Source organism: Bufo gargarizans, chromosome 4 (genome assembly GCF_014858855.1).
Source record: "Bufo gargarizans isolate SCDJY-AF-19 chromosome 4, ASM1485885v1, whole genome shotgun sequence".
In the NCBI taxonomy this organism is placed as follows: Eukaryota; Metazoa; Chordata; class Amphibia; order Anura; family Bufonidae; genus Bufo; species Bufo gargarizans.
The window spans coordinates 492,647,770-492,673,311 of NC_058083.1; the positions used below are offsets into that span (position 1 = coordinate 492,647,770).

A 25,542-nucleotide genomic window follows, 5' to 3' on the forward strand; every position below is an offset into this window, starting at 1 on the left:
GATCTGGGACTGCATCCCTAGTTGGACATTGCAGAAAGTATATTGAGAGAGATTGCACACCTCTGGTCAATTTGGGGAAATTGATAGTACCTGCAGAAAGAGACTCAGGGAGAACCATCATTACAGCTACCTCCTATATACAGCCTTTGGGAAAACCACTCTGTGAAATACCTGAGAACTGTGCCTATTGATTGCATTTGTACTGCAACCCCCATCATATATTCAGTAAAGAGAGACTTGATTTCTTACAACCAAGTGGGCCCGGTCATTGCCTCCAGCTTCCGCTGGCCCTCTGCCTGCCCTCTAACACCAAGGGCACACAAGCTACCACCAGGAAGGAGACCCCACAAAATTCAGGGTGTGCCCAGAGGAGGGGTGCTCCCCTCCCATCACTACACAGCAAGGGGAGCGCCAGGGTGAGGAATGCCACTGTGAGTACTACCATCCTCGCCACTGCAACCACTCCTATTCTCCCTGCTCTCGCCCCCCACATACTGTCTGCAGTGCCAGCAGGACCCGGTTTCGCAGCAATGAAATAATGGTAACAGCAGGTGACAGGCCCTTGTGTAGTTTTCTGAACATACAAGCAGAGATGAAGGGCAAAGTTTAAATTCTCCTGTCTCTTCACCCACTGGATTTTATTATGACTGATTACATCCTCGTACGAACCCCTCCGAAAGCTTTTACCAGCAGATATTAAGCACACTGTATGGCTTGGTTTCCAAGAGCAGGATGACGCATTGCAGACACTAGGACAGGAATCCTTTGGGACTGCATATGAAATACTGCACATAGGGGGATCATACAGCACCAGGAATCCCCTCTTATCCTTACAAGGCTTTGACTATTTCCAGCTCATATCAATTTTCAAAACCATTTGTACATTTTGACAAATGTATGAGCTGGGGAAAGCAAATGGGATTATGTGGCTTTAAAGGGAAGCTAATTAGTTTATACCTATTAAAATAGCAAGGAGCTAATCCAAACATGCAGATGTGCTATCAAATCCCGTGTAATACCGAGCCGCATAAAACAACGAATTTAATGCCAGCACATGTTTACATACTAGAGGAAATCAGTCAGGCGAGGTATCGGTGTCATCACTTTGCTGCCTGCTGTCATCTCAGGATTAGAGGATGACTTGCAGTCTCCTAGTTAATACAGGTTGGTGTACAAAAAAACATCAATCAGTGTACGCTTCACAGACAGGGCCGGCCTGGCCATGGACCCTTCAGGGATGCCCAGGAGCTCGCCAGTGCCCTCTCATGGCCACCACCCGGGTACCTAACAATCTGATTCTCTCATGATTAATTAATGCTAGGAACATCAGGTATTTATGCACCTGACTAGTAGCCCCAGATGCCCTCCTGAATTCAACTATATCACCGTCTTCAAGATAGTGTCAATTTGGAAACGTTGTCCTTCTGTCAGTTTGGAACCACCTACAACATGAGGCCGCTTTAAGGCTTTTTCCAGGGCCACCTTACATTCCCAGTCCACCCCTGTTCTCAGGCCATAAAACGGGACATTTTTTAAGGATTTAAAGGAACTTAACTAGTTATGGCCTATCCGCAGGATAGGTCATCAATATAGATCAGTGAGGGTCCGACTTCCAGCACCCCCGATGTTCAGCTGTTTGAAGGAGCCTCGGAACGGAACAACTCTGACAAGAGACAAATGATGGCTAGGCAACTGGGTCAAAACATCTCCAAAATGGTAGGTCTTGTGGGGTGTTCCCGGTATGGTTAGTGTCATGAAAGCACTCATGATGACCATCGGAGATAGGCAGTGACAAGGGTTGAGCAAACCCGAACTGCAAAGTTCGGGTTCATACCGAACTTTGCGAGTTTGGGTACCCGGACCTGAACCCGGACTTTCTCACTGAAGTTCGTGTTCGGGTGATTTTATTATTTTCCGTTATAACGGAAAATAATAGCATTCTTAAGACAGAATGCTAAATAAAATAGCCATTGAGGGATTAAAATTAATAATAAAAACTCACCTCATCCACTTGATCACACAGCCGGTATCCTCTTCTTTCTGCAGCACCTGCAAAAGTACCTGCGATTATGTCACCGCGCTCACCACGAGCGCGGTGACATCATCGCAGGTCCTGCTGAATGAAGATAGAAGGTCCTGCAATACCGGCTGCGCGATCAAGTGGATAAGGTGAGGTATTTTTATTTCTAACCCCTCAATGGCCATTTTATTTAGCATTCTGTCTTAAGAATGCTATTATTTTCCATTATAACCATGTTATAACGGAAAATAATAAAGTGAAGTTCGGCTCCAGGTTCAGGGTCAAGTTCGGGTACCGAACCCGAACTTTGACCTGAAGTTCATCCGAACCCGGCGAACTCGAACTTCCACGGGTTCGCTCATCCCTAGCAGTGAGCAATAGAAGTTGTCACCAGTAAAGCACTTTATTCCTATAAGATAGAAAATTCACACTTGAAGGTGCGCAGGGGCAGAGTGGCCAAAGACCTTAAAGGGAATTTTCCTGGTGGGCCGAGGCCCAGGGGTCTGCCCAAGCCCTCCCTACTGATGCTGGCCAAGTACATAATGATCTAATGCTTGCAGCGGTAATAAACGCTGGGAGCATCAGGTACTCATGTCCCTGGCCTGTGGCTGTTCTCGAGACAGTGATACAGTTGAATATGGACATGAATCGAACATGGGTGCCGATGGTTCCATATATTAATTACTGTAATTATTAATTTTCTGCACTTATATAGCGCTACTATATTCCACAGCACTTTACAGACATTAGCATCCAACTGTCCCTAATGGGGCTCACAATCTAAGGTCCCTATCAGTATGTCTTTGGAGGAAACTGGAGAACCCGGAGGAAACCCACGCAAACACGGGGAGAACATACAAACGCCATGCAGATGTTGTCCTTGGTCGGATTCCTAGGACCCCGCGCTGCAAGGCACCAGTGCTGACCACTGAGCCCCCGTGCTGCCCAGAATATGCAGCTATTGATGGTCACCACAGCATCCATATACAGCTTCTGGGGCAGTATATTGTGCTACTCTGTGGTATTTAGTTCTGCTGGCCCTAGGAAAAAACTGAAAGGGGCCCCATGTTGTAGGCGAGTCCAAATTGACAGATGGCGGGGGCAACATGAGTAAGAAGGGACAACACAAGCCACAAGTAGGCAGGGACAACAGAAGTAGGTGGGGCCAGCAATACCATAGTGCAGCACAAAATACCGCCCTATCACCAGGACGGTGATACAGCTGAATTCAGGAGGGCACTTGCGGATGCTGGCCAGATGCATACGTAAGTACCTGATGCGCCTATCATTAAAGGGGTTGTCTCACTTCAGCAAATAGCATTTATTATGTCGAGGATGTTAATACAAGGTACTTACTAATGTATTGTGATTGTCCATATTGCTTCCTTTGCCGGCTGGATTCATTTTTCTATCACATTACCCACTGCCCATTTCCATGGTTACGACCACCCTGCAATCCATCCGTGGTGGCCATGCTTTCACACTACAGGAAAAAAAAAACTTGGTCCTGGCGGTTTTTCCTATAGTGTGCAAGCATGACGGATGGATTGCAGGGTGGTCGTAACCATGGAAACGAGCAGTGTATAACGTGATGGAAAAATGATTCCAGCCATCAAAGGAAGCAATATGGACAATCACAATACATTAGTAAGTGGCTTGTATTAACTTCTTCTACAAAATAAATGCCACTTGCTGAAGTGAGACAATGCTGAGAGCAACAGGGTGTCATGTACCTGCCAGTGGCCCGTGAGGAGGGCATGGGCCCACCAGGAAATTTCGGTGTAGGGTCTATGGCCAGTCCGCACCTGTCTGCTGGGGCAGTATATTGTGCTGCACTGTGATGTTTAGTTCTGCTGGGGCGGTATTTTTGGGCTACACTATGATTTTGCTGACCCCATCTACATGTGTTGGTACTGCCTACTTGTGTTGCCCCATCTTCTATCATTTGGGACCAGCCTACAACACTGGGGCCACTTTAAAGAGGTTGTCTCATCATAGACAATGGAGGCATATCGCTAGGATATGCCCCCATTGTCTTATAGATGTGGGACCCGCACCTATATAGAGAACGAAGCCCCGAAAGTGCAGGAGGGTGCACTGCGCATGCGCAGCCACCCTCCATTCATTTTTTGTATGGGGCCAACGAAAATAGCCGAGCAATATGCCCCCAATTGTCTATGATGAGACAACCCCTTTAAGGTCCCAGTTTGCCCCTGAAAGTGCAGATAAAGTTCTAGTATTGCGGGCAAATCCAGAGGGGAGAGCACCTCAGCCGGCTCTCAAAACCCCCAATGACAACTAACTATCCCATCTGGTCTATGACACAAAACAGCTACTGTGCCACAAGATGGAAGCTGGAAAGATGAACATAAAGAGCATCGTGGCTTGCTGCGTATGGGCCATGAAGCACACAATATTAGGCAGGTGGTTTTCATATTACAGCTGATCGGTGTATATTAGGCAGTATCCAGTCCTGTTCAGGTCATTGTCTAGTAGGGAAGCTATAGTCTTGACTGACATGAAATGTGGCTCCCGAACTTTCTTCCAAAAATTGTATATATTACAATACTGCTTTTTTTGCTATGCTGTCTACAATGTATGAAATGAAGGAGGCATTTGTGCAAGAGCGTCTGGATGGATTTATAGGGTCCCGTATTCTGCAGGGGCCACAGCGCTTCTACTGTTCTTCTGAACTGTCAATGCGAATCAGGGACATTTGGCAGACATAGCCCCTTGTCCCACAATCTCATGGTTATCTGCTGGTTTTCACTGCCTTTTTGTCAAATCTGATGTGACGACTGTTGTAATCTTGACTCCAGGATAACATAATTTATGAGAACATGGGTGTAGTGGATTCCTGCGCAACTGTTATTTGTGGGGAGTTATCTCAACCCCACAGTGGATGATATGACATCAGATGATTCATTGTGTCATGTTCAGCTAATGAGAGTGCAACAGGCCGGCACTTGGCAAAGTGACATCAAATAGCGATGGCGGTATTTTCAGATACAGCTCAGTTTCAGCTTTGTCTCAAATTTCACCCACGAGGAAATACAAACTTCACATCAGCTGTGATGTAACCTCAGACATAAAAGTGATTTATTTTTATTTCTTCTGGGGAAAAACATTTAGGAATGCGGTTCCTGCAAATTTCAGCACACATATGCAGAGGCGGGGCGCACTCTTAGGATGTCTGAGAATATGCAAAAAGCTATGTATCTCCCATCTCGCTAGCGCCACCTTGTGGAATTGGCTTCTTATGAGTCAAAAGGCAACTTTCCAACAAGCAGCCATTTTCACAAAGTGGCGTCAGTGATATGGGTCTATTTCTTGGGCGATACCCCTTTGCATATTCTTTTCCCATGGAGCATTGGCAATAAGTCTTCATGCCATGGAGTACTTCCAGTAAGTGTCAGTACAGGACTGGTCTCTTTAAAGGGCATCTGTCAGCAGATTTGTACCTTTGACGCTAGCTGACCTGTTACATGTGCGATTGGCAGCTGAAGGCCTCTGTGTTGGTCCCATGATCATATGTGTGCCCGCATTACTCAGAAAATGTAAGTTTAAATATATGCAAATGAGCCTCTAGGAGCAACGAGGGCGTTGCCATTACACCTAGAGGCTCTGCCCTCTCTGCATCTGCCGCTCCCTCTGCAGTAACAGGCGTAGCCACTGCAAAAAAGTACTGCACTGAGCCTGGTACACCGCCTCTCTAACGTCCGCTCTCCTCAGCAAGATCCCGCACGTGCGCACTTCGCATAGAGAGATCGCTGCCAGGAGTCCGCACGGGCGCATCAGGTGATACTTAGTGCGCACGTGCGGGATCTTGCTGAGGAGAGCGGATGTTAGAGAGGCGGCGATGACTAAGGTAGGCGGATCTAATGAAGAGAAGGGCGGCGATTTCAATTCAGAAGGCGGGGCTGGGCACCAGACTGAGATGGCTGCAGCCGGGCACCCTGCATCGTGAGACGTCCCCTTGGACACATTTATGACGTGAGTGACCTGTTATATAAGCCTGTTTTTATGATTATAGAGCCACAGGCGCATTTGATAAGGTCACTTTAGGATTCTGTGTATTAGTAGGGACCTCGCCATATGTTTAGGTTATAGGCCTAAATTCTGATGACAGAATCCCTTTAAACAACCTTTTCCTGACTACATCACTACAATCTGCCACAACTTACTGATCAGTGAGGGACCTTTGACGATCCATTGCACAAAATATCCACAGTACCGCTACCACTTCATGGATCGGCAAAAAAGTAAGCTCCATTATACTGAATAAGGCTACATATGTTGCATTCCACTACACTTTAAAGAGGATATAAATTTATGTTCTCCGATGGTTCCGCTTCTAATCTGCATGCTGGGGGTGGGCTCTGGACAGAATCAGTCTCCTTCCACCTCTGGCGGATCATAATGTAGTCTCTTCTTACATCCCTTGCAGAAGGAGTCTTCTTACTTATGCTACTGCAAATGATATGTTCCTTGCCTGACAAGCATGATTTCGAATGGGGGCCCTGCAGTGAACAAGGGGATCACTATGCAGAGACCATTGTTGTGGGTGAGTGACTGAGCATGTGTGACTAGTAGTCCTCAGCTCAGTGGCCAGACGTGCATTAATATACATTTTGAACACCAGGTGGCACCATACTGTGTAGGTAAATGTACTGTAATAACTTTATAACGATATGTAAAAGGAAAACATTGTTCATTCGTCATGAACATGACATTTAATTATTGGACAACCCTTAGACACACACTTGGCCAGACCTGTAAAGGAAAGCTTACTTGCATGCTTCCAGAACTGGCTCTCAGGTTCTTCTCCTCCACCTCCTATGATGGTCTGTCGGGCTCCATAGCTGTAAACATCCGGTTTGACATCCCCAGCAGCCAATCAATTGGCTGCAGGGGATGTCACTTCAGATGTTTACAGCAATGGAGCCCGGCGAAGCATCGCAGGCCTGGAGAAAGTGTGGGGAGCCAACTCAGGGAAGCAGGTAAGTAAGCTTCCCTTTACAGGACAGGCCATGTGGGGGGTCCCCATTCTTGCACAACCCCTTTAAAGCTGCCCCTTCACTGTTAAAGGGGATGTCTCACGTCAGCAAATAGCAGTGGTGGCTGTGCTTGCACACTATAGGAAAAAGCACCAGTGTATGTGAGCTCCCACGGTCCCGGCCACCAGAGATGCTGGCGCATTTTCTTATAGTGTGCAAGCGTGACCACCACCACAGATGGACTGCAGGGTGAATAACAATACATTAGTACGTGCCTTGTAGTAACTTCCTCTATATAATAAATGCTATTTGCCGAAATGAGACAATCCCTTTAAGGCTGTATTAGACAGCCAGAATTAATAGGCGATTGTTGGGAGGGAAGCTTTCCTTCCCAGCAATTGTCTGCTCACTAGCGGAGGAGACCGCTGCTATTAAATCGTTATACCAACCCTCTTCCCTACACTGAATCCTTGTTTGCCGGCAGCAGGTCTTGATTGGACACCACGATCTGTCACCTGCAAACGATTATTTTTTTAACCTGTTAAAAGATTTGGATAGCCTAATGAATAAGCGTTTGTAATCGGCGACAGTATTACACCGCAAGATGATCGCTATCGAGCGTTACTACGTTACTACGCTCATTAGCTATTATCTGCCGAAAAATCGTCAGGTGTAATACAGGCTTTAGTTTTGTTCAGTCCAAGTCAGAAAAAACATGAACATCGTGTACAGATAACAGTTTGGTGATAAGAGATCTGACAACTTTACCTTGCCACAAGAGATCATGGATAATGCCAGCTGATACCAGAGATGAAATTCTCCAAATGCAAATTTCATGGCTCTCTCCAAACACTGACAGAGAAAGAGAAAACTATTAAACTCAGTCAATAATTAATTCTGCCAGACACAAGTCAAACACCACAATAAATGACACACATTTTACAGCTAAAGGTCCAATAATCGGGCCAATTACTGGGGATGAGCGCTTGTAGAAAGGATCGTGTTACAGGTGCTCGTTCAATGGGTGAACGTGTCTTTCTCTCGGCACCAAAAATCATCAGGGGAAATTAATGAAAACGGGTGTAAAAGAAAACTGGCTTAGTTGCCCATAAACAACCAATCAGATTCCACCTTTCTTTTTTCAGAGTTCCTTTTGAAAATGAAAGGTGGAATCTGATTGGTTGCTTATGGGCAACTAAGCCAGTTTTCCTTTACACCATTTTTCATCAATCTCCCTCATCATTGCTGTGCAGCAGAAGGTTTTGTAAGGTCTAAATGGGGATCTCCTGCCCAGAAACAATGGGAGGAATTTATCAAACTGGTGTAAAGTAGAACTGGCATAGTTGCCCATAGCAACTAATCAGATACCACCTTTCATTTTCCAAAGGAGCTGTGAAAAATGAAAGGAGGAATCTAATGGTTTGCTATGGGCAACTCAGCCAATTTTCCTTTACACCATTTTTGATATGTCTCCTCCATAATTTCTGTGGAGCACATTGTGAGGTCTAAACGGGGATTTCCTGCCCAGGAACAATCGGGGGGATTTATTAAAACTGGCTCAGCTGCCCATAGCAACCAATTAAATTCCACCTTTTATTTTCCAAAACAGCTCTGAAAAATGAAAGGTGGAATCTGATTGGTTGCTATGGCAGCTAAGTCACTTTTCCTTTGCACCAGTTTTGATAAATCTCCCCCATTGTGCCATTTGGCTGATAGGACGAGAACACAGCAGAACTACAGCCATGTTGAGGAAGTCACTTCTAGAAGTATTGCTCTCCAGGTTGTAGGACCTTGGTAAAACATGGCTGTACAGAGGCATGTACAGCGCCCGCTGTCACTCCGGACAACCTCTGTGACGTGGCTCTGCAGTTCGCATGGGGCCTTATACACACGTCAGTGATTCACGGGCGCGTGCTGTCCATGTTCTCCACGGACAACACACGTACAAATACATTTTAATGTGTGTATTCACACATCTGTGTTTTTTGCACGGCAGCATGCCCTAGTTTTATCCGTGTTTTTGAGGATCCATCACGCTCATTATAGTCTACGGGGCCGTGAAAAACATGGAGCCAACACAGACGCCGGCTTTGTTTCACTGACTATTGGAATTTCTCTTTGGCTGCGCAGGGTCCGTGGAACATAGAAAGCTGAGAACGGACACAAGGACCTAACACGAATTCTTCATGGAAATTTTCACGGATGAATCACTGACCCTCTTATCACAGATTTCATCACGGACGTGTGAATAAGGCCTTACTCAGAAAAATGTCAAATGACATCCTTGGCGTCGCTGAGAGACGAGACCCGATTACCAGAGTTCTGCACTTTATGTCTCGCACTACAGTAGGCTGTACGGTGTCTTCTGGAATGGAGCACAGTACCTCCGAGAGCATGGCGTACTGCCCTCTCCTGGCCATTGTGATGCTCAGAAGGTCGTACACTGCGGAGGCGTTCTGGAGGCTTACAGCGCGGTCCTCCTTCTGGTCTGGAGCTCGGCTGATAACGGCATCTCTGTTGGCCTGGTGTAACAGATAACATGGAAGTGATTTGCTATTGATTTACAAGGAGATACATGTCAGCCATCGACCCTAATAGAGAAAAGAATGATGACCTGGCGGATTTGTAAGAGACGAGAGGCTAACCATAGGTGAATCAGCAAAGAAACCTCTGTGGGAAGAAGTGGGACGCAGCAATGCACATACCAGGACTATATCCCTGTTTACCAGCTGTGCCTATGGCGGCCACTGATCAGTACACTGCTAGCCCCATGCATTGCAAGGAATACTCTGGATGCAGCATCTTGTGGACCATCCATGGCCTCATCCTCCACCGATCTGGCGCTATTCCCATAGAGCACTGCTGCTGCCACACCAGATCTCTCGGTCAGAGCAATCAATTTCAAGGGAATCTGTCATCAAATCCAGCCTATGAAAACCAGCTCACAAGACTGATGAGCCCTTGCCAGCTGAACCTAATGTTCTTGCTCCCAATGTTCTTGAGTGGTGCAACGGCAAGGCCCTCGTTGCACCTAGGGATAAAAAAGTTTGTTTCCTCTGCAATAAGGCCACGGAGCGACAAGGGCGTACAAACATTAGATTCAACTGCCAAGGGTTCATCGGAGATGTAAGCTGGTTTTAATATAATGGATTTGATTCCCTTTGAGGAGTCTGTTGCAGTGGGCCGGCAGGGGGTCCTGAGACTGATAGGCAGCCTCATCTGAATTATCAGAACACTTCGTGCTCCATGTTAGCCAGCTCCTTTGAATACAGAGACCTTTAGCAGTAAGGAAATGACTCTTTTTGCTGTTCTTTGAATCCCTGCGTCATGCACCTGCCCCTCAGGCCTTGCAACACAATGGGGCAGATGAACTACTCCTGTTGTACATGCTGCTTAATATGCGGGTAGCAGGTTATAGAGCAGGAGGAGCTGAGCAGATCGATATATAGTTTTGCAGGAAAAGAAAATTGGTATAGCTTGTAATTCATTCATTTAAGGTCCTGCTCTTTCTATGCTAAGGAGTCCAGTGGGAGGTCCTATCAGTGACGTACAGCTATCTCTTTATGTACACTCATACAGGGAAGGCTGTCAAATACCTATAGGACTGCCCACTGGACTCCTAGCTGTCAATCACTCAATAGGACCGCCCACTGGACTCCTAACTCTAGAATGAACAGGGGGAAAAAAATGAATGAATTACAAGTTAACATTCACATCTGTGTGGATGGTTCATACAGAAACCACTGGTTTAGGTGGAAACGGTCTCTTACATTGCATTTGTGGCCTCTGTAATGTATATACTGGGAAAAGCGCACAATGTACAGGTGAAACTCAAAAAATTTGAATATCATGCAAAAGTCTATTTATTTCAGTAATGCAACTTAAAATTAGAATATTGTGAAAAGGTTCACTATTCTAGGCTCAAAGTGTCACCCTCTAGTCAGCTAATTAATCCAAAGGCTTGGAATATCTCGCTTTGCATGTAATGAGTCTCATATGTTAGTGTCACCTTTTAAGTTGCATTACTGAAATAAATTAACTTTGCACGATATTCAAATTTTTCGAGTTTCACCTGTATAGGTGAAATGGAGGCTGTGGCATCAGTCACTAACTATAATGGAATCTTTCTAATGTACAGTTTTCGTGTAGCTTTTCATGACACACCCAGATAGATGCCTTTATAGCCTGTGGGTTGTGGATACTTCATGAAAAGCTGTTAAAAACTTGTATAGGTTTAAAGTGGTTTTATGGGAATTTAATATGTCTCAGGATTGGTCATCTAATTGGTGAGGGTCCAACTCTCGGCATCCTCGCCAATCACTGTGATGCTCTGGTGAGCGCTGCGGCCTCTTCCTAGGCCAATGAGATCACATTCGTTGGTCACATGGCCTAAACGCAGCTCAGTCCCATTTAAATGAACGCACCTGGGCTGCGATACCATGCATGGCCACTATGCCATGAACGGCGCTGTGCTTGGTAAGCTGTGAGGAGGCTCCAGTGCTCATCAGGGTGCCGTGGCCTCTTCAAGCTGCTGATCGGCGGCGCTGCTGGGTGTCGGACCCCACCAATCAGATATTGATGACCTACCCTGAGTCTAGGCCGTCAATATTAAACTGTTGAAAAACTCCTGTAATGGAAGGCTGTTTCATACAGTGACATCAGTCAACCATAGGCTACAATGTGAAAAAATATACTCTTAAAGGGGTTATCCCATGATTAATGTAAAACAAAATCCGACATTATACAGTACATAACAGTCTCTTTCTAATAAACTTAGAACCAGCCCCTTAGCTTTAATGGATCCAGATATCTCCCTATTCCTTGCTCCAATTTCTCTGCTAGATTTATTTCAAGCTGGCAGCCCAGGGGTGTGTCCTTTCTAAGGGGGTGTGTCCTTTCTTAGGGGTGTGTCCTTTCTAAGGGGTGCATCCTTTCAGCTGCAGCTGGTGGCAGAAGGCTGGAACTCAGCATGTGCTTCCATCTCAGTGAGCTGGACAAGGAATTTTGAAAAAGAGCAAACAGCAGGTGGCGCTATACAGATAGATTTCAGTGAATAACTCAGTGGCTGTAATACATTTCTTATTACATGCAATTACAAACGTATTTAGAATCAGGTGTTGTTTTGAAAAATGTAGAATATTTTTTGTGGGACAACGGCTTTAATATAGTTGTTTTTTACTGGGAGGAAATAGCATAGTCTAGCGGTATACTGACATATACCAACTAAATGGAGGCCAAAATGACCCGCTTTTGACCTCCGTCTGACTAATGGAGCCCTATGGACAGGTTTAGCGTGTGTAGTGGGAGCTTTACCTATGTACATGCAAAATGTACTGTAGGGCAAAAATGCAATCAGAATACATCCTTCTGCAGCATAAAACAAGCGGTCTGGATTGAGTTTGGGAGAATTAAGCTTCGACCGGCAGACAATCCTACGTGAAAAAGGCAGCAAATAAAAATCATTTGTGTTGTCTGGAAACCATCCAGCGGTGTAACTGCCCCTTAATCCAGCAAATCCTCTGCTATGATTGCGTTACATAAGAGTCTGTGTCACAGGGCACATTGTGGCGGTATTAATGGGCTTAAAAATTATTCAAATATTACCGTACTCTCTAACAAAGCTTGCGTTATTCAAGGAAAAGCACAAAATAGAGATTTGCAAAAGTAGGCTTCATCCTGCTACTGTAGTATAAGACACAGGACTTAGCAAGACAAGGCAAAACTATTGAAAGGTAAAACTGCCCCCATGTGAGGGTATTAAAAGGGGTTTTCTGGTCTGCAAGCTTACAACTAGGAATGAGCGAACTTCTGTTTTAGAAGTTCGGGTTCCGGTTACCACAGAATTGCGTTATGGATCCCGTGACCACGGACCATAAGTTAAGGTCTGTGGTCACGGGATTCATAATGCAATTCTGTGGTAACCGGAACCCGAACTTCTAAAACAGAAGTTCACTCATCCCTACTTACAACCCCAATGGTCAGAAAGAACCTGTGCCCAATCAAGTAAAAAAAAAAAAAACTCACTCACCCGTCCTGTCCGCAGTTTAGCCGTTCCAGTGCCCAGCTGCTGCTGATCCTCCCTGGACTGAAAGCTGCTTGGTCCTGTGACCACTGCAGCCTATGACTGGCCTCAGCAGTCACGTGTGCTAGAACGACACATCACTGCTAGTGACGCTCTAGTGACAAATCGTTCTAGCACACATAACCAGGAAGGTCGGTGTGGACGGCAACAAAGAAGAAGCACAGCAATGGTGGAACTGTAGGCAGGTGAGCATTTTTTTTTTTCCAATTGGGCACAGGTTCCAACCATTGGGATTGTTATTGTTAATTATTTTACTTCCACAAGGTTACTAGGGCTCACTAAGATGACCCCTTTCCATATGGCTGCTCTCCCTTCAGTTTAGGGGCCCCATTCCTGGATGGTGGACATGCACCTGTATGACATTTGTGGCATATCCAAGCATGCCAACTGGTAGAAATGGTACCCCCTTGACCTAACGACTTTGAAACATGTCTATTCACCCCCAGGGGCATTAGGGAGGTTGAACACTAATATTGTGGGGACACGTTCTACCTTGTAGCTGGCATTCAAGTTTATCTCATGAATGCTTTATGTAGCGGAGGTCAGGGATTCACAAGATATGTCATACATGTCCCCTTCTATCAGAAGAATGGAGGTTCACAAACCCCATCCAAGCATTTAACACAAAACCCCCATCCGGGAAGAAAATGAATGAAGAGATGACCAAGAAAGTCTTTGGTAATTATGGAAATTGCTGAGCAATCCATTTTCTCACTAAGACTGCAATCTACTAGACACTTATGGCATATCCTGTGCTTATATCATACATAGTGCCGGGCCTGAGCAGGCAGAGCATGAACCACTGATATGCAGTGTCCCACTGCTATGTAGTGCTCCACTGCTAAAGGGGTTAAAATGTGCTTTCAAATGCGGTTTATGCATTTCCTTTCTTTAGGCTGTCAAAAGAGTTAGGCTGGGTTCACACGGGTGTCACGTTTTGGCTCAGGATGCGTCCCGGTGCATTGCGGCAAACCCGTGCGAGTAGGTACCCAATTGCAGTCAGTTTTGACTGCGATTGCGATCCGTTGTTCCGTTTTTATCGCGCGGGTGCAATGCGTTTTGCAGGCGCGTGATTAAAAACTGAATGTGGTACCGAGACCCGAACTTCTTCACTGAAGTTCAGGTTTGGGTTCAAGGTTGTGTAGATGTAATTATTTTCCCTTATAACATGGTTATAAGGGAAAATAATAGCATTCTTTAATACAGAATGCATAGTAGAAGGTCAATTGAGGGTTAAAAAAAAAATATATAAATGAACTTACCTCCTCCAATTGATCGCGTAGCTGCCGGTCTCCTGTTCTTTCTTCAGGACCTGTCAAAGGACCTGTGGTGACGTCACTGAGCTCATCACATGGTCCAATCACATAGTCTATCACCACTATGATGGACCATGTGATTGGACCATGTGATGTGATGTCACCACAGGTCCTTTAGCCGGTAGCTCATGATTAAAGAAAAAAAGAGATCGCCAACTACGCGATGAAGTGGTTATAATGGAAAATAATAGCATTCTTTAATACAGAATGCTTAGTAGAAGGTCAATTGAGGGTTAAAAAATAAAAAAAATTAACTCACCTCCTCCTCTTGATCGCATAGTTGCTGATCTCTTCTTACTTCTTTAATCATGAGCTGACGGCCAAAGGACCTGTGGTGACGTAACATCACATGGTCCAATCACATGGCCCGTCACCTAATCCGGACACGCTCGTCTGCAAGGGGCCTTAACAAGCCTTGGTAGCTTGTTGATAGACAGGGCTGTTACACCCTCCCCATAGGCAGTGGCTTAGTTTGGCAGATTTAGGCTAGGTCTACACGACGACATTTGTTGCACCAATGTCTCGCGACAATTTTTATAATGATAGTCTATGGTGTTGCACTGCGACATGCGACTGCAACGCGACAGTCGCAAAAAATCCATTTGAGATGGATTTTTCTGCGACTGTCGCAGCATGTCGCATGTCGCAGTGCAACACCATAGACTATCATTATAAAAATTGTTGCGTGACATTGGTGCAACAAAATGTCACGCAACACATGTCGTCGTGTAGACCTAGCCTAAATCAGTTGGAGCTGAGACAGTAAAGGGAGAACCAGCTAGAAGTCGTCCTGGGAAATTATCCAGCCAGCTTGGGAGACAGAGCCACGAATCATCCTCTGAGGAAGAAACTGTGACATCATTTGGCAGTATTTCAGCCTTTTAGAGAGGAGGTGCGTGCAAAAGAGTCTGTGGAGAGAACCTGTGAGAAACTAGGCTAATTTGTCTGAGGGATATAAGGATTCAGTTGACCAGGCATACTTTGAGATGCTACAGGACTTTGGTGGGCATTGTAGTGAGATGAGAGTGTAGATGTGAGAAAGAAAGGGATAGAAAGCAAGATAAGTATTGCACCTATAATGCTGTATGTATCTGAATGAGAGCACGGCTTAAGAAGCTTGATTCAGAGAAGACACCTGTCTACTTCATTTGCAGCCTGTAGAATTAGGAACAACTGTGGAAATTGCAACCTGTGTAAGATCTGCCAGTCCACACATGGTAAAGCCTGTGACTACTGCACTGAACTTTATTTCCAAGCAAAGAACCAATTTTTGATGTAAGCCTGGCGTCATCATTGCATGCACCAAAACCCATATCACCTCAGTACAGCACTACCTTTCATCACACTCCAATCTGGGACCATGCCTTGCACCCCCGACACCTACCAACAGCAAGGGCACCACTAGGCAGAAGAAATCCCAAAACCAAAGTGTGCTCTGAGGGAACCAGGGTGCGCCCTCCCTTCACTGTGCACCAGCCCAGGGAGCGTCAGGGAGGACCAGAGCAACCGTGAGTGCTCCAACCACCAGGACTAAAATAAGGTGGCTGCTTCCTTCCAAAAATGGCACCACAACTGTCCGCAGGTTGTGTGAGGTATTACAGCTCAGCCCCACTGACTTCAATAGAGATGAGTTGCAATACTAGACAAAACCCATGGACCGATGCAATGGTGTTTTTGGAATAAAGCAGCTATCTTTTGTAAGAGCTCATGCATACGACCGCGCCGTGTTTTGGGGTCCGCAATTGGCAGAGCCGCAAAACACGGATGCCTCCCGTGTGCGTTTCGCCGTCTATTATATAAATGCCTATTCTTGTCCGGACAAAAACGGACAACAATAGGACACGTTCTATTTTGTTGTGGGGCCACGGTACAGAGCAATGGATGTGGACAGCACCTTTTGTGGCCCCACTGAAGTGAATGGGTCCGCATCCAAACCGCAAAAAATGTGGCTCGGATGCGGACCCAAACAATGTTCGTGTGCATGAGCCCTAATCCTGGAGAACCCCTTTAATTTATCACACAAACAATCAATAAAAGAGAAAATTGGAGAATAATCGGTAAAACCAAAACCAATACATTTCAAGTATAGTTTTTAGACCCCCCCAGAAAAGAGAGGCTTCATTTGCTCCCCGTGTCTGCTACATGCAATCAGGATTACTGGTCACAGAAGAATATCCAAGCGCTGCTCAGCGCAGTATTTCAGCATGGCAAACATATGTGCTTATAAATATATCTCAGAGGTGACGATTCTGCTAGCAGGAGCCTGCGGGCACTGGGGAAAGCGCCGACAATCTACTCCCTGTGCCATATTGTGGGAATCTTGCTAGTGTCACAAACTTGAAAGTGCCATATTGCTGCTGAGAGCACATCACTCCATCACTGAACATGCATCAAGGGTGAGGTGAATCTTAAAGACATGTTTGCCTCTTTAAAGGGGTTGTCTCACTTCAGCAAATGGCATTTATCATGTAGAGAAAGTTAATACAAGGCACTTACTAATGTATTTTTGATTGTCCATATTGCTTCCTTTACTGGCTGGATTCATTTTTTCCTCACATTATACACTGCTCGTTTCTATAGTTACAGACCACCCTGCAATCCATCAGCGGTGGTCACGCTTGCACACTATAGGAAAAAGCGTCAGCCTGTCTGGTGGCCAGGACCGCGGGAACGCACATAGGCTGGTGCTTTTTCCTATATTGTGCAAGCACGACCACCACTGATGGATTGCAGGGTGGTCGTAACCATGGAAACGAGCCGTGTATAATGTGATGGAAAAATTAATCCAGCCAGCAAAGGAAGCAATATGGAGAATAACAATACATTAGTAAGTTGCTCGTTTTAACTTTTTCTACATCATAAATGCAACTTACTGAAGTGAGACAACCCCTTTAAGGATATGTTTGCCTCTTTGTCTCATCGGCGCCTCCAGTCAGTGGACAGGAGCTGGTCGGTGCCAAATCACGAAATATTCTGGGTTAGTAAATGACGGACATGCCACAGTTTTTTCCACCTAGTCCACTACATACAAAATCTTTTCTGTTCCATTTGTTTTACATGTGAAATACCCTAAAATATTCTAAAACAAGTGGCAATGAAATAAACGCCCCCTTAAATAATATTACTGAGTGAGTCATTGGGCTAGCTACATGTTGTTTTTTTTTGACAAAGGGGTTAATAGTTTTGTTCTTTTTTGGTTATATCCTCTTGACAAGACAGGAACAATGTGGTTCCAAAAAGACAAGGAATCGCCAATACGTACATTTTATGTTTGTACTCCTATTTTTATGAATGTAGATTATTACGTCTTATCTGCTTTTCTACGGCCGTGTATAGTTGTAGTGATATCGGTGAGGCGGGTGATGGCTTACCATAGATTCGCTGATCAAAAGAAGCAGGAGGGCCTCCTCGATGTTGTCCTGCGGGCTGTACAGGCTGTCGACAAACACAAGGGGAGAATTTGGTGATTTACTGAAGTCGTACGTCAGCTACACGGAGAGACCAGTAACAGAACACAAGCCATGCATGATTCATGTGCCACCTAATAGCTTCACTGGGTACCACGAAGCTAATCCTGATAAGAGTCCGTACCATGGCGAAGCAGAAGTCTCGGGATATTAGCACAAGGTGACTTACAAGCAAGTAGCGCAAAAACTCAAGGGGCTGAAATTACCGTACATGTTCGCTATGGAAGAGGATACTGTAAATGTGACATTACTACTAGAGTTGCACATCCAGAGGAGCATAGCCTGGCCTATAACACTCCTCATGCTCTCTCCATAAGGAAGAAAGGGATGAAATAAGCTCTGAACAAGCTCTACCTCTGTTGCTACAAGATGTAAGGCAGCTATCCTATAAGGGTACTTTCACACTAGCGGTTTTCTTTTCCGGCATTGAGTTCCGTCCTAGGGGCTCAATACCGGAAAAGAACTGATCAGGCATATCCCCATGCATTCTGAATGGACAGTAATCCGTTCAGGATGCATCAGGATGTCTTGAGTTCAGTCGTTTTGACTGATCAGGCCCATAAAAAACTAAAGACATGCCTGAATGCCGGATCCGGCATTTTTTTCCATAGGAATGTATTAGTGCTGGAATGCCGGATGCGCAGACCGAAAAAAATGTGATCAGTTTGTCCGTATGACAAACGGACAGACGGATCTGTTCTTGCAATGCATTTGTAAGACGGATCAGGATCCTGACAGTGACGGAACTGCTTGCCGGATCACTCTGCCGCAAGTGTGAAAGTAGCTTAACTCAATGTTCAACCCTTTAAATAGGCCTTGAAACATGACTCGGATATTAAATAAGCCAGCGCCTCATCTGCAGACAGCTGTTTCGGGGTGATTGGTGCTCATCAGCGCAGAGCAGAGAACACTGGCTTAGGGCTTGTTCACACGACCGTTGTCCCTCCGTGCCGCGATCCGCAATGCACGGGCACTGGCCGTGGGGCTGCCGCATGTGGATCGCGACCCCATTCACTTGAATCCGTCCGTTCTGCAAATCCTATATTTTTGTGGTGCAGATGCAAGGAACGGAACCCAGGGAAGCACTCCGTAGTGCTTCCGTAGGGTTCCGTTGTTCCACTCCGTTCCGCACCGCATCTCTGGATTTGCGGACCCATTCAAGTGAATAGGTCCGCATCCGTGATGCGGAATGCACACGGCCGGTGCCCCGTGTATTGCGGACCAGTCTATTGCGGACCCCTCTAGGTGAGAGACCTAAGTTAGGATTTGGGGGGTATTGTCTCTCCTTACTGAGAACGCATTAATTGGCATGAGGAGACTTTTAGGCCATTCCTCTGGAATTCTGGGAAAAAAACGAGATATAGTATCCCCCAAATTACTCCTATAGTTCATTCACAGGAGGTGGTATTGGTGTGGCAGAGAGCCATAACCCTGCCACTGCAAAAAAAAAAACATTTGAGAAAAAAAGACAATCTATAGAGAGTTACACTTTTAGATATGGTTCCCAATGGCATACCCCCATGAAAACCAATGTAAAAAATAAAAAAATAGCAGGCCCTGAAAACGGCCCAGATCTCAACAGCATGCTGCTACTAGGAATTCATCAACTCCCATTCACACCATGAGGAGCCACCAGTAAATATTGGTCCTTGAATCTACCTAAGTTTCAGGGCAGATGTCTTCTAAGTCCATTGTCAGACTGGCCATGTGCGTTGTAGAACTCAAAGACCCCCAGGACTGAGCACTGAATATGCATTCCCATGGTTTATTTACCGCATGGACCATCGGTCCATGCAGAGAAGATCGCAGCATGTTCTATCTTTGTCCGGTTTTTTTTCAGCAGGGTCTGCGGGAAGAACGGATGACACATGGAGTCTGTTAAAACAGGGTTCTCCAACTCCGGCCCTCAGGGCCCACTTGCTGGTCAGGATTTACCCTGGGTTCACACCTGAGCATTTTACAGCGCGTTCCTACACGCTGTAAAACGCTTAACAAGGAGAAACCAATGATTCCCTATGGGCATGGTTCTCACCTGGGCGTTTTACAGCGCGTACGATCGCGCTGTAAAAAGCCCGACACCCCAAGAAGTACATGAGCTTCTTTGGGGCGTCTTGTCTCGCGTTCCCATACATAGACTTTCGGGAACGCGCGACAATGGGCTTTCGCTTGTCTCTGTAGGCGCGATTGCAAACGCCGGTACAATCGCGCATACAGAGCGCTCCATCGCGAACGCTCAGGTGTGAACCCAGCGTCTGGAGTATCCCACCGAATGAACTCCTGTGGTAAAGCCTGATGGATGGACACTAATTATATCAGCTGCCCAATACTAAGGAAATTCTAAAAACATGACTGGTAGGTGGCCCCCTGAGGACTACAGTTGAGGACCACTGTATTAGGGCTCACGCACATGAACGTATTTTCTTTCCGCTTCCGTTCCAATTTTTTTGCGGACCGTATGCGGGACGATTCACTTCAATGGGTCCGCAAAAACAACGGAAGATATTCTGTGTGCATTCCGTTTCCGTATTTCCGTTCTGAAAAAAAAAGTGCATGTCCTATTATTGTCCGCAAATCACGCTCCGAGGCCCCATTCAAGTCAATGGGTCCGCAAAAAATACGGAACGCACACGGAACACATCCGTATGTCATCTGTATTTTGTGGATCCATACTGTAGAAATGCTATGCCCAGCCCATACTGATCATGTGTTTGGTGATTTATAAGTTACTGTTTCTGTTTCGGATATGCAAAAAAAGGATTGCATACGGAAATGTTTTGTGAAATAACGGAACGGAAGAGGACTTAAATCAGAGAAAAAAAAACTCAGATACGGAACAACGGATCCGTGAAAAAATGGACCGCAAAACAACAACGGTCATGTGCATGAGCCCTCAAAAAACTCATCCTGTGTCTCCGGCTGGAAGGGACTATCGCTCGTCCGCAAGGGCCTAAGCTGTCACCGGAACCTCAAGACTGGAATATCTGGCAGTTCTGTATCACTAGGCTGATGGGCTACTCAAACAGTTGGATGGCCAGTCAGACCACCGCTGATCAGATATCCATCTACTAGATTTCTTTCCCCAACACTATGGGGCCATTGGATGTCCAGGGGACACTATGGGGACCATCTGATGTCCAGAGGGCACTATGGGGGGCATTATGTATACTGAAGACACTGCAGGGGTTGGGGCGTTAAAAAAAAAAAGCTAATCAAATTCATCGGTTTTAAATGGTCATTTTTAATGATGGTTAAAAACGGATGCAAAACGGCTGTTAAAATCGGATACATGGCCAGAGAATGGACACAAAATAGCCATGAAACACTGACAGGGTATCTGTTTTTAACACCCGTTTTTACCTTGCCGTGTGAATGTACGCAAAGACCACTGGATTGCCTTGATTTTGATGAATTTATGAGCATATCCGCAGACAAATATCAGAAAATTGTATCGCCTTCTTACAACCAGACAAATGAGGTTAACCCCATAATTTCAGATGACTTCAACTATCTCTACAGCGCCACCACAGGCACCAAATCAATGGGCGGCTTGTGTAATCCAGGGAAATGATGAACCTTTCACAGAGCACTGTGCTTTGCTTGAGAGATGAGCGTCCTGATTGGGGACCCCTATTCATTTACATTTCACTAACAGGCAGTCTCGCACTTATTATGGAGGAAGACCGTGCCACTGCTATGGGGTCTGTACTGAGGGGGGAACCTGGCGCTAAACTCTTTTTTCTGCTTCCTGGCATAAATCAACCACATTTTCCTGCAGCCATTACTAGAGGGAACTCTGTGCATCTTCCATTGAGTTCAAAGGTAACTGTATAATTTCCCATGAACTGGGCTCCCCCTAGTGGTGGCTGCAGGCAGGGAGTTTTATCACATGCTGTTTCAAGGGAAGCAGGAGATTTAGAGCTCTATGGAGGAGACTTATCAATGTATTCATGTTGTCTGGTGCAAATACTTTCATAAATATGATGTTCACAGTTAGCGCCACATTACTAAACTGCCTGTTACACTTTTTCCTGACACAGCAGTCAGTAAACGTGGGTGAAAGCATGACTTTTTTTAAATAAAAAAAAATAATAATAAAAAATAAATGAATGAGAAATCTCACTGGGGGTTCAGACTAAGTTTTGCTAAGGCACTGAATATACTGTGTATGCTCCTGCTAACAGGGTATTTAAAATTGGGTTTTATGAACTAGACAACCCATCTACAGGGCACTGTCACGGAAGGTGTACAGGAAACAAGACAATACAGAATGAATATATGACTCACTGGATCCAAAACTAAGGAACAAAAAGGGAGACCCCTGCATAAGACCTGGCACTCTCCCTGACTGCTCAGCCTATGCGAACATCCCAATGGTAGATGATCGCATATCCTCGTACCTCGACTGTATAACACCTGAACACCCTATAATAGTGAGGGGACACGACCACCGGCTCCCTACACCAGACACGGAGGGAGTCAGGGTCACCTGGGATCCAGCAAACATAAAATCACAAATGAATGTACAACACTTATCTTGTAGAAGACTGGGAAATAGGATCAGCATGCACACACACTCCAGGAAGCTGTATAAACCGCACACTAATGCATTATGGGGAGGAATTTAAAGGGATGCAATCAGTCCAACTACAAGACAGCTGAGAGAGGCTAACGAGATAAGGAACTGAAAACCAAAACAAAGAAAGCTCAAGGAGGAGGTTCTGAAAGGCATCTGTCAGAGCTTCTCAGATGTCTGGTTGTGACAGGCACCTGTCAGCAGATTTGTACCTATGACACTGGCTGACCTGTTACATGTGAACTTGGCAGCTGAAGGCATCTGTGTTGGTCCTAACTTCATATGTGTCCGCATTGCTGAGAAAAATGAAGTCTTAAGATATGAAAATGAGCCTCTAGGAGCAATGGGGGTGTTGCCGTTACACCTATGGGCTCTCTCTCCAACAGACATGCCCTGTGCACTTTGAATAAGAGGGCCAGGCAGTGTAAATGTGATCACGCATGGCCGTGTCAATCAAAATGCAGAAGGCATGACAGAGCACAGCCTCTAGGTGCAATGGTAATGCTCCCGTTGCTCCTAGAGGCTAATTTGCATTTATTAAAACTTCATTTTTCTCAGCAATGGGGGCCCATATGGACAGGGCACATGTGTCCTTTAATATGTAAATGCTTGCAGAGGGAACATCTTGTTGCCTCGACAGCTAGTCCAGACAGTCTTTCCTAAAAGCCTGCTTCTGTCTTGTAGAGGCTCATCAGGGCAGGGCATGTACTTATCTTCTACATATGACTACAATGGTGGAAAACAATACACAATTGATAGGAGATTGGTAAAAGAAGTTAGTGTGTGCAGTGCCAAAAGTCTCTTACTGATCTCCAGAATGAATCTGTGGTCTGTGACTGATGATCTCGTAAGGGAAAGAGGTTTCCCCTCTGTTCACCATCAGTTCCGGCAAAGGACTTTTCAATGGACTCCAGTAACACTTCTCACTCAATGAATGGAGCAGAACTTCTGCCAGCTGCCTGCTCGCTGCCTGGTAAACAATAAAAAAATAAAATAACAAAATTAGGAAAGCAAAATGTAATACATATGTAATCCTCTGAGCCCGAAATAATCTGCGGCGCTCGTTTATTGTGTGTAGGCAAATGATCATGTCCAGAGATTTGTGTGGAGCCCCAATCCCTGTCTAAGCCCCTAATAATAGGCGGAATATGAGATTATCAAATCCTGTTCAATGTCAACACATGGAAATGGTTACCGGCCAGGATAGGATGGATGGGAAAGGCACACACAGCCGCCTAGGGTTCGTTTAACGCTCCTGCAGTCCTAATGAACCTCCATCTAAAAATATTCACAGAGCATGAAGAGCAGAAGGGGCTGACTGACAGCTGTATTATTATAGGCATCCATCTTATAGGTGCACACTAAAATTAAATGCAGTCGATTCTCTTAATAATAATTATCCCCACCCATATATACAAAAGGGAAGCAGCCATAGGGCTGCAATATCCTGTATATTTTTATATAAAGCCCATTAGCACATTTTCTACAGATCCCCCCCCACACACACACACACCTTGATATTGATGACCTATCCTGAGGACAGGTCATCAATAGTAAAAAAAGCTTTTTATTTTTTTAAACAAGTATCTGCCACAGTATCAGTGTGCTTAATATCTGGATAAGAGTAGTAGTGCTATATATATATATATATATATATATATATATATATATATACAGGTCCTTCTCAAAAAATTAGCATATTGTGATAAAGTTCATTATTTTCTGTAATGTACTGATAAACATTAGACTTTCATATATTTTAGATTCATTACGCACCAACTGAAGTAGTTCAAGCCTTTTATTGTTTTAATATTGATGATTTTGGCATACAGCTCATGAAAACCCAAATTTCCTATCTCAAAAAATTAGCATATTTCATCCGACCAATAAAAGAAAAGTGTTTTTAATACAAAAAAAGTCAACCTTCAAATAATTATGTTCAGTTCTGCCCTCAATACTTGGTCGGGAATCCTTTTGCAGAAATGACTGCTTCAATGCGGCGTGGCATGGAGGCAATCAGCCTGTGGCACTGTTGAGGTGTTATGGAGGCCCAGGATGCTTCGATAGCGGCCTTAAGCTCATCCAGAGTGTTGGGTCTTGCGTCTCTCAACTTTCTCTTCCCAATATCCCACAAATTCTCTAGGGGGTTCAGGTCAGGAGAGTTGCCAGGCCAATTGAGCACAGTAATACCATGGTCAGTAAACCATTTACCAGTGGTTTTGGCACTGTGAGCAGGTGCCAGCTCGTGCTGAAAAATGAAATCTTCATCTCCATAAAGCTTTTCAGCAGATGGAAGCATGAAGTGCTCCAAAATCTCCTGATAGCGGCTGCATTGACCCTGCCCTTGATAAAACACAGTGGACCAACACCAGCAGCTGACATGGCACCCCAGACCATCACTGACTGTGGGTACTTGACACTGGACTTCAGGCATTTTGGCATTTCTCTCTCCCCAGTCTTCTTCCAGACTCTGGCACCTTGATTTCCGAATTACATGCAAAATTTGCTTTCATCCGAAAAAAGTACTTTGGACCACTGAGCAACAGTCCAGTGCTGCTTCTCTGTAGCCCAGGTCAGGCACTTCTGCCGCTGTTTCTGGTTCAAAAGTGGCTTGACCTGGGGAATGCGGCACCTTTAGCCCATTTCCTGCACACGCCTGTACACGGTGGCTCTGTCCACTGCTTCCGCAGGTCCCCCAAGGTCTGGAATCGGTCCTTCTCCACAATCTTCCTCAGGGTCCGGTCACCTCTTCTCGTTGTGCAGCGTTTTCTGCCACACTTTTTCCTTCGCACAGACTTCCCACTGAGGGGCCTTGATACAGCGCTCTGGGAACAGCCTATTCGTTCAGAAATTTCTTTCTGTGTCTTACCCTCTTGCTTGAGGGTGTCAATGATGGCCTTCTGGACAGCAGTCAGGTCGGTAGTCTTACCCATGATTGCGGTTTTGAGTAATGAACCAGGCTGGGAGTTTTTAAAAGCCTCAGGAATCTTTTGCAGGTGTTTAGAGTTAATTAGTTGATTCAGATGATTAGGTTAATAGCTCGTTTAGAGAACCTTTTCATGATATGCTAATTTTTTTAGATAGGAA

General features: G+C 45.3%; 1 protein-coding gene across 1 annotated transcript in view; it reads right to left on the bottom strand.

Annotated features, from left to right (window-relative positions):
- Positions 1 to 25,542, bottom strand: part of TTC7A (tetratricopeptide repeat domain 7A) — a 367,921-nt gene that overhangs the window by 226,676 nt on the left and 115,703 nt on the right. Inside the window, exons 8-11 of the mRNA XM_044289765.1 lie at positions 23,262 to 23,425; positions 17,787 to 17,850; positions 9,402 to 9,539; positions 7,786 to 7,869 (exon numbers count right to left, since the gene is read on the bottom strand). Coding sequence (XP_044145700.1) covers positions 7,786 to 7,869; positions 9,402 to 9,539; positions 17,787 to 17,850; positions 23,262 to 23,425 — 450 coding nt within the window. The remainder of the gene's footprint in view (positions 1 to 7,785; positions 7,870 to 9,401; positions 9,540 to 17,786; positions 17,851 to 23,261; positions 23,426 to 25,542) is intronic.